The 10,220-nt window shown below is 47.2% G+C and overlaps 1 protein-coding gene across 1 annotated transcript in view; it reads right to left on the bottom strand.

Annotated features, from left to right (window-relative positions):
• LOC139530907 (NACHT, LRR and PYD domains-containing protein 12-like) overlaps window positions 1-2,794 on the bottom strand; it is a 134,512-nt gene extending 131,718 nt beyond the window's left edge. The window contains exons 1-2 of the mRNA XM_071327806.1: window positions 2,595-2,794; window positions 1,074-1,352 (exon numbers count right to left, since the gene is read on the bottom strand). Of these exons, the coding sequence (XP_071183907.1) occupies window positions 1,074-1,336 (263 nt within the window). The 5' untranslated portion in view covers window positions 1,337-1,352; window positions 2,595-2,794. The remainder of the gene's footprint in view (window positions 1-1,073; window positions 1,353-2,594) is intronic.
• Between the last annotated feature and the right edge of the window lie 7,426 nt (window positions 2,795-10,220).

The following is a 10,220-nucleotide window of genomic DNA, read 5'->3' as shown; positions in this document are numbered from 1 at the left end:
TTTTTTTGCTCTCCCAAAAGCAACACAGCCCTAATACGAGATACATAGCTAACTAAAGTAATGAGTGACCATTTTAGAAAATCATGGGACATATAGTCTGTGGTTGCATGCTATTTTATGTCAATCATATTGCTGCTTGTAGCCTATAACTGATGCTTCATGGTCTTATGCTGCCATCTATTGGAAATATTTAGCAATTAAAAGGTATTAATTCACGTACAGACATTGGTGAGGCAGCTGAGAAATAAAGTGTATTTTTCTCATTCCTTAGATCAGTCTCAAACCTGCCCCACATATCCCAAGCCAATTGCTGGACTTTCACATAGAGGTTACTAGGTCACCCAGTTCAAACCACATTTGAAAAATGAAACAGATGTGGCTTTTTTATCAAGTTGTCTGCCTTGCAATAATAAATATAATACAATTAAGGGTTATGTTTAGGGTTTTTAAGGCAAAAAATCAGTATGAGCTTATAACTCTCTTGCTCCTCCCTGTGGCCTTCTGTGGGTAGTACATAACTCATTCACAACACCTGCTAGGCTCATATTCTGAGGTTAAAACTGCCTCAGATCTACAAATCAATGAGCTAGACCTGTCCATTTGGTTTGCAACTCAGTGAACCTGTGTAGCATTCGCTTAACGAGAATTTAAGCTTTCAGACGATATAAGACACTTATATGTACCGATATTTGTTGTTTCTCTAAAATCTGCGATCATGACACAAGGCGCTGCATGATTTACAACTGTCCCTTTAATTCGATGCCTACGAATGAAGAGTTCAATGCATATCAAATTACCCAGCAGCCATTTAGAAACAAAATGTTGTCAAAAAATGTATAATCTTCTTTTAAAAATGTATTGTGGCTGTTTAAATTGGCCACATCTTGAAAAAGAGGACAGTAATAATAGTAATAATAATTTAATAAAGATATACCCATCTAGAATCTATTAACTGTAAATCTGAGAACAGTAATATTGAAGGTACCTTTAAGCAACCATTTCTGATGAAAAAACAAATGTGATGCATTTTGGAAATAAACTCTTAATAATTATTTCAAAAATTGTCATCTCACCTCTTAGCTTTGGTGTCATGTTCCCCAGAGAGACTCATTTTAGAGGCAGGGCCCCCCTCCTCTCTCTCCCCAGAGAGACTCATTTTAGAGGCAGGGCCCCCCTCCTCTCTCTCCCCAGAGAGACTCATTTTAGAGGCAGGGCCCCCCTCCTCTCTCTCCCCAGAGAGACTCATTTTAGAGGCAGGGCCCCCCTCCTCTCTCTCCCCAGAGAGACTCATTTTAGAGGCAGGGCCCCCCTCCTCTCTCTCCCCAGAGAGACTCATTTTAGAGCACTGACCCCTAAACAGAGATCCAGCATGTTGGTTGTGGTTAACACAGTAATTCTTTAATGTCAATTGTTATCATTTATTAATGATCTCTTATGAAACATTTACTAACAGACATATCGAAACAGTCAGGTGATTTAATGCAATCACATGAATATGTAGTTGTGAAATGACATCTCCATGGTAACTGTCAATAATAATAATAATAATAATAAGTCACTGTTTGTTAAGGTAGTTATAGACAGTACAGCAACACAAGGTCGTGTCTCACAATTATTTGTGTGAATTAAAAGGAAGATATTTATTGTCTTTCAATCTGTTATTTTCTAAATGTATCTGAGAATGTAGACAGAAGGGCTAAAACGGACATGATTGATCTGAGGGGGAAATCATTGATCCATTCAGAAAGTATATTTGCAACAGGTAAGATATGTTAAATCATGTAAAGTAGACTAGGTTATAATGTATAATAGCAGTTTGTTAGTGATATGCAGATCAAGGTCTATACCTCGGCTATAGCCTACATATCATAGATGACCAGTCTAAACCTGTTCAGGTCAGTTCACATAATGTTATAGTCCTACCAGTAGCAGGACAGAGAATGTACTGTATATAACCTACATATCATAGATGACCAGTCTAAACCTGTTTAATGCATCAAGTCAGAGATGTTATATTATGTAAAGTAGATTAGGTTATAATGTATAGTAGTGGGTTGTTAGTGATATGTAGATGTTATATTATGTAAAGTAGACTAGGTTATAATGTATAGTAGTGGGTTGTTAGTGATATGTAGATGTTATATTATGTAAAGTAGACTAGGTTATAATGTATAATAGTGGGTTGTTAGTGATATGTAGATGTTATATTATGTAAAGTAGGCTAGGTTATAATGTATAGTAGTGGTTTGTTAGTGATATGCAGATCGAGGTCTATACCTCACCTATAGCCTACATATCATAGATGACCAGCCTAAACCTGTTCAGATCAGTTCACAGAGACCATCAGGTTTGTCAACAACAGTGATCATAGCTCCAACCTACTCTGACTATTGAATGTCTGACGTCGACCTAACCTTATAATAGTTTGTAGGTAGCCTAGACCTACAGTACGAGAGTCTGCCCGTCTTTCCTACATACCAACACATTTATTTAATGTTACCGAGAAATATGTGTTACAGTTTCAACAGCCATTTTGTAACTGCGTAGGCTACAAACATACTTTTAATTTCATATGAGGAAATCACATAACTTACAGTCACTGGTGCAGCCGCCTGTTTTCTTGCAGATGAAGTAGCTTTCATAGACAACTCATTCAACCAGCCTAAACAACAGTAAATACAAGATGTCAAATGGTCAAAAGTGAATCCTGATAGAGCCATGTACATTAGAGAGAGGTATATATATCCTGATATAGTCATATACATTAGAGAGAGGTATATATATCCTGATATAGTCATATACATTAGAGAGAGGTATATATATCCTGATAGAGTCATATACATTAGAGAGAGGTATATATATCCTGATAGAGTCATATACATTAGAGAGAGGTATATATATCCTGATATAGTCATATACTGTAACGGCTGTCGTAGTCGTTCTCCTCCTCAGACGAGGAGGAGCATGGATCGGACCAAGATGCAGAGTGGTAAGTGTTCATATTTAATGCAAAAACAACAAAACACTTCAAAATACAAAAAACCAGCAAACGTGACTAACCCGAAACAGTCCTGTGTGGCCCAAACGCTGACACAGGAACAAACACCCACCAAACACAAGTGAAACCCAGGCTGCCTATGTATGATTCTCAATCAGGGACAACGATTGACAGCTGTCTCTGATTGAGAATCATACCAGGCCGAACACCAAAATCCCAACATAGAAAATCAAACCTAGACCAACCCACCCAACTCACGCCCTGACCAACTAAAACAAATACAAGACAAAGAAAAACAGGTCAGGAACGTGACAGAACCCCCCCTTAAGGTGCGAACTCCGGGCGCACCAGCACAAAGTCTAGGGGAGGGTCTGGGTGGGCGTCTGTCCACGGTGGCGGCTCTGGCGCTGGTCGTGGTCCCCACCCCACCATAGTCAACCCCCGCTTCCGTGGCCTCCTCCCAATATCCACCCTCCATGTCAATCCCACTATTCCAAAGGGCAGTAACGGACTGAGGGGTAGCACCTGACTGAGGGGCAGATCCTGGCTGAGGGGCAGCACCGGACTGAGGGGCAGCACCGGACTGAGGGGCGGATCCTGGCTGGCGGAAGGCTCTGGCGGATCCTGGCTGGCGGAAGGCTCTGGCGGATCCTGGCTGGCGGAAGGCTCTGGCGGATCCTGGCTGGCGGAAGGCTCTGGCGGATCCTGGCTGGCGGAAGGCTCTGGCGGATCCTGGCTGGCGGCTGGCTCCGGCGGGTCCTGGCTGGACGGCTCTGGCTGGTCCTGGCTGGACGGCTCTGGCTGGTCCTGGCTGGACGGCTCTGGCTGGTCCTGGCTGGACGGCTCTGGCTGGTCCTGGCTGGACGGCTCTGGCTGGTCCTGGCTGGACGGCTCTGGCTGGTCCTGGCTGGACGGCTCTGGCTGGTCCTGGCTGGACGGCTCTGGCAGGTCCTGGCTGGACGGCTCTGGCAGGTCCTGGCTGGACGGCTCTGGCAGGTCCTGGCTGGACTGCTCTGAAGGCTCGGGACAGACGGGCAGCGCTGGGCAGGCAGACAGTTCAGGCAGCGCTGAACAGGCAAGCAGCGCAGGCGGCGTTGTGCAGACGGCCGACTCTGACCTGCTGAGGCACACAGTAGGCCTGGTGCGTGGTGCCGGAACTGGAGGCACTGGGCTGGAGCACGCACCACAGGGAGAGTGCGTGGAGGAGGAACAGGGCTCTGGCAACGCACTGGAAGCCTGGTGCGTGGTGTCAGCACTGATGGTACTGGGCTGGGGTGGGAAGGTGGCGCCGGATATACCGGACCGTGAAGGAGGACACGCGCTCTTGAGCACCGAGCCTCCCCAACCCTACCAGGTTGAATGGTCCCCGTAGCCCTGCCAGTGCGGCGAGGTGGAATAGCCCGCACTGGGCTATGCAGGCGAACCGGGGACACCACCTGTAAGGCTGGTGCTATGTATGCCGGCCCGAGGAGACGTACTGGAGGCCAGATATGTTGGGCTGGCTTCATGGCACCCGGCTCGATGCCCAACCTAGCCCTACCAGTGCGGCAAGGTGGAATAGCCCGCACTGGGCTAAGCACGCGTACTGGGGACACCGTGCGCTCCACCGCATAACACAGTGTCTGACCAGTACGACGCCCTCTCACTCCACGGTAAGCCCGGGGAGTTGGCTCAGGTCTCCTACCCGGCTTTGCCACACTCCCCTTTAGCCCCCCCCCAATACATTTTTGGGTGAGCCTCTCGGGCTTCCAGCCGCGTCGCCGCGCTGCCTCCTCATACCAGCGCCTCTCTGCCTTCGCTGCCTCCAACTCCGCCTTGGGACGGCGATATTCCCCTGGCTGAGCCCAGGGTCCTTTGCCGTCCAGGATCTCCTCCCAAGTCCACGAGTCCTGTGTCCTCGGTCTCTGCTGCTTTCTGTTCCCAATTTGCTTGATCCTTTTTTGGTGGGTGTTTCTGTAACGGCTGTCGTAGTCGTTCTCCTCCTCAGACGAGGAGGAGCATGGATCGGACCAAGATGCAGAGTGGTAAGTGTTCATATTTAATGCAAAAACAACAAAACACTTCAAAATACAAAAAACCAGCAAACGTGACTAACCCGAAACAGTCCTGTGTGGCCCAAACGCTGACACAGGAACAAACACCCACCAAACACAAGTGAAACCCAGGCTGCCTATGTATGATTCTCAATCAGGGACAACGATTGACAGCTGTCTCTGATTGAGAATCATACCAGGCCGAACACCAAAATCCCAACATAGAAAATCAAACCTAGACCAACCCACCCAACTCACGCCCTGACCAACTAAAAAAAATACAAGACAAAGAAAAACAGGTCAGGAACGTGACATATACATTAGAGAGAGGTATATATATCCTGATAGAGCCATATACATTAGAGAGAGGTATATATATCCTGATATAGTCATATATATTAGAGAGAGGTATATATATCCTGATAGAGCCATATACATTAGAGAGAGGTATATATATCCTGATAGAGCCATATACATTAGAGAGAGGTATATATATCCTGATAGAGCCATGTACATTAGAGAGAGGTACATATATCCTGATATAGTCATATACATTAGAGAGAGGTATATATATCCTGATAGAGCCATATACATTAGAGAGAGGTATATATATCCTGATATAGCCATATACATTAGAGAGGTATATATATCCTGATATAGTCATATACATTAGAGAGAGGTATATATATCCTGATATAGTAATTTACATTAGAGAGAGGTATATAGATCCTGATAGAGCCATATACATTAAAGAGAGGTATATTGCTACAGATGTTGAATCTTAATTTGAACCAGTTTGCTACAGCATAAGAATAATCCTGCAGAAACAGGATAATTTGAAATATTATGTAGATTATTATGAATGAACCATTTTAAAATGGAAAATTGGAATTTATCATCTTCAGAAACTTTTTTTAAAGCTTAAACAAACTCAAATACAGTACAAGTTTTAGTTTTCCTGCAACAGGTTGATCAAATTAAGATCCTACATCTGTACAGAGATTGTCTTTATCTGAATAAGGCCGTTTGAGTTATTATCAACGTTACAACTGTCAGCTGCTGAAACCTCTGTGATTGGATGTTATAGACCCCCATCTGAACAGTTTCTTTCCCCATGATGTGGCCCTCACCAACTGGCCCATAGAGACTAGAGGACTATGCTGTGGCCCTCACCAACTGGCCACCTGGTCCATAGAGACTAAAGGACTATGCTGTGGCCCTCACCAACTAACCACCTGGCCCATAGAGACTAGAGGACTATGCTGTGGCCCTCACCAACTGGCCACCTGGCCCATAGAGACTAGAGGACTATGCTGTGGCCCTCACCAACTGTTTATCTGGCCCATAGAGACTAAAGGACTATGCTGTGGCCCTCACCAACTGGCCACCTGGTCCATAGAGACTAAAGGACTATGCTGTGGCCCTCACCAACTGGCACCTGGCACCTGGCCCATAGAGACTAAAGGACTATGCTGTGTCCCTCACCAACTGGCCATCTGTCCCATAGAGACTAAAGGACTATGCTGTGGCCCTCACCAACTGTCCATCTGTCCCATAGAGACTAAAGGACTATGCTGTGGCCCTCACCAACTGGCCACCTGTCCCATAGAGACTAAAGGACTATGCTGTGGCCCTCACCAACTGGCCACCTGGCCCATAGAGACTAAAGGACTATGCTGTGGCCCTCACCAACTGAACAACTGGCCCATATAGACTAAAGGACTATGCTGTGGCCCTCACCAACTGGCCACCTGGCCCATAGAGACTAAAGGACTATGCTGTGGCCCTCACCAACTGGCCACCTGGCCCATAGAGACTAAAGGACTATGCTGTGGCCCTCACCAACTGGCCATCTACCCATAGAGACTAAAGGACTATGCTTTGGCCCTCACCAACTGGCCATCTGGCCCATAGAGACTAAAGGACTATGCTGTGGCCCTCACCAACTGGCCACCTGGTCCATAGAGACTAAAGGACTATGCTGTGAAGCTCACCAACTGGCCACCTGGCCCATAGAGACTAAAGGACTATGCAGTGGCCCTCACCAACTGGCCACCTGGCCCATAGAGACTAAAGGACTATGCAGTGGCCCTCACCAACTGGCCATCTGGCCCATAGAGACTAAAGGACTATGCTGTGGCCCTCACCAACTGGCCATCTGTCCCATAGAGACTAAAGGACTATGCTGTGGCCCTCACCAACTGGCCACCTGTCCCATAGAGATTAAAGGACTATGCTGTGGCCCTCACCAACTGGCCACCTGGCCCATAGAGACTAAAGGACTATGCAGTGGCCCTCACCAACTGGCCACCTGGCCCATAGAGACTAAAGGACTATGCTGTGGCCCTCACCAACTGGCCACCTGGCCCATAGAGACTAAAGGACTATGCTGTGGCCCTCACCAACTGGCCATCTGGCCCATAGAGACTAAAGGACTATGCTGTGTCCCTCACCAACTGGCCATCTGGCCCATAGAGACTAAAGGACTATGCTGTGGCCCTCACCAACTGGCCACCTGGTCCATAGAGACTAAAGGACTATCCTGTGGCCCTCACTTACTGGCCACCTGGCCCATAGAGACTACAGGACTATGCTGTGGCCCTCACCAACTGGCCACCTGGCCCATAGAGACTAAAGGACTATGCTGTGGCCCTCACCAACTGGCCATCTGGCCCATAGAGACTAAAGGACTATGCTGTGGCCCTCACCAACTGGCCACCTGGCCCATAGAGACTAAAGGACTATGCTGTGGTCCTCACCAACTGACCACCTGGCCCATAGAGACTAGAGGACTATGCTGTGACCCTCACCAACTGGCCATCTGGCCCATAGAGACTAAAGGACTATGCTGTGGCCCTCACGAACTGGCCATCTGGCCCATAGAGACTAAAGGACTATGCTGTAGCCCTCACCAACTGGCCACCTGGCCCATAGAGACTAAAGGACTATGCTGTGGCCCTCACCAACTGGCCACCTGGCCCATAGAGACTAAAGGACTATGCTGTGACCCTCACCAACTGGCCATCTGGCCCATAGAGACTAAATAACTATGCTATGGCCCTCACCAACTGGCAATCTGGCCCATAGAGACTAAAGGACTATGCTGTGGCCCTCACCAACTGGCCACCTGGCCCATAGAGACTAAAGGACTATGCTGTGGCCCTCACCAACTGGCCATCTGGCCCATAGAGACTAAAGGACTATGCTGTGGCCCTCACCAACTGGCCATCTGGCCCATAGAGACTAAAGGACTATGCTGTGGCCCTCACCAACTGGCCACCTGGCCCATAGAGACTAAAGGACTATGCTGTGGCCCTCACCAACTGGCCACCTGGCCCATAGAGACTAAAGGACTATGCCCCTGGCCCTCACCAACTGGCCACCTGGTCCATAGAGACTAAAGGACTATGCTGTGGCCCTCACCAACTGGCCACCTGGCCCATAGAGACTAAAGGACTATGCTGTGGCCCTCACCAACTGGCCACCTGGCCCATAGAGACTAAAGGACTATGCTGTGGCCCTCACCAACTGGCCATCTGGCCCATAGAGACTAAAGGACTATGCTGTGGCCCTCACCAACTGGCCACCTGGCCCATAGAGACTAAAGGACTATGCTGTGACCCTCACCAACTGGCCATCTGGCCCATAGAGACTAAATAACTATGCTATGGCCCTCACCAACTGGCCATCTGGCCCATAGAGACTAAAGGACTATGCTGTGGCCCTCACCAACTGGCCATCTGGCCCATAGAGACTAAAGGACTATGCTGTGGCCCTCACCAACTGGCCACCTGGCCCATAGAGACTAAAGGACTATGCTGTGGCCCTCACCAACTGGCCACCTGGTCCATAGAGACTAAAGGACTATGATGTGGCCCTCACCAACTGGCCACCTGGTCCATAGAGACTAATGGACTATGCTGTGGCCCTCACCAACTGGCCACCTGGCCCATAGAGACTAAAGGACTATGCTGTGGCCCTCACCAACTGGCCACCTGGCCCATAGAGACTAAAGGACTATGCTGTGGCCCTCACCAACTGGCCATCTGGCCCATAGAGACTAAAGGACTATGCTGTGGCCCTCACCAACTGGCCACCTGGCCCATAGAGACTAAAGGACTATGCTGTGGTCCTCACCAACTGACCACCTGGCCCATAGAGACTAGAGGACTATGCTGTGACCCTCACCAACTGGCCATCTGGCCCATAGAGACTAAATAACTATGCTATGGCCCTCACCAACTGGCCATCTGGCCCATAGAGACTAAAGGACTATGCTGTGGCCCTCACCAACTGGCCACCTGGCCCATAGAGACTAAAGGACTATGCTGTGGCCCTCACCAACTGGCCACAGCATAGTTAACCCAGTATCAGTATAAATAGTTTTAACCCAGTATCAGTATAAACAGTGTTAACCCAGTATCAGTATAAATAGGGTTAACCCAGTATCAGTATAAACAGGGTTAGCCCAGTATCAGTATCAATAGGGTTAACCCAGTATCAGTATAAACAGGGTTAACCCAGTATCAGTATAAATAGTGTTAACCCAGTATCAGTATAAATAGTGTTAACCCAGTATCAGTATAAATAGTGTTAACCCAGTATCAGTATCAATAGTGTTAACCCAGTATCAGTATCAATAGGGTTAACCCAGTATCAGTATAAACAGGGTTAACCCAGTATCAGTATAAATAGAGTTAACCCAGTATCAGTATAAATAGTGTTAACCCAGTATCAGTATAAATAGGGTTAACCCAGTATCAGTATAAACAGGGTTAACCCAGTATCAGTATAGATAGTGTTAAACCAGTATCAGTATCAATAGGGTTAACCCAGTATCAGTATCAATAGGGTTAACCCAGTATCAGTATAAATAGTGTTAACCCAGTATCAGTATAAATAGTGTTAACCCAGTATCAGTATAAATAGTGTTAACCCAGTATCAGTATAAATAGGGTTAACCCAGTATCGGTATAAATAGAAAACCAGTATATCTAGCTAGTATCATAGTAGACCCCTCAGGCTACGTTCAGGTTTCAGCATCAGGTATCAACAGCCGAGTCGTAGGCTACAACCTGGGTTGTATTCATTAGTTTCCTCCACAGCCAACAGTTTTAAAATGTTGCAAAAACAGTTTACTCCAAACACTGTACAACGTGACCGGTTTCTGTTGCCAAACATTTTGCTAC

The sequence above is a fragment of the Salvelinus alpinus genome, chromosome 1 (assembly GCF_045679555.1).
Source record: "Salvelinus alpinus chromosome 1, SLU_Salpinus.1, whole genome shotgun sequence".
NCBI lineage: Eukaryota > Metazoa > Chordata > Actinopteri > Salmoniformes > Salmonidae > Salvelinus > Salvelinus alpinus.
Note: the sequence above shows the minus strand (reverse complement) of the source record. Positions and strands in the feature narration are given on the sequence as shown.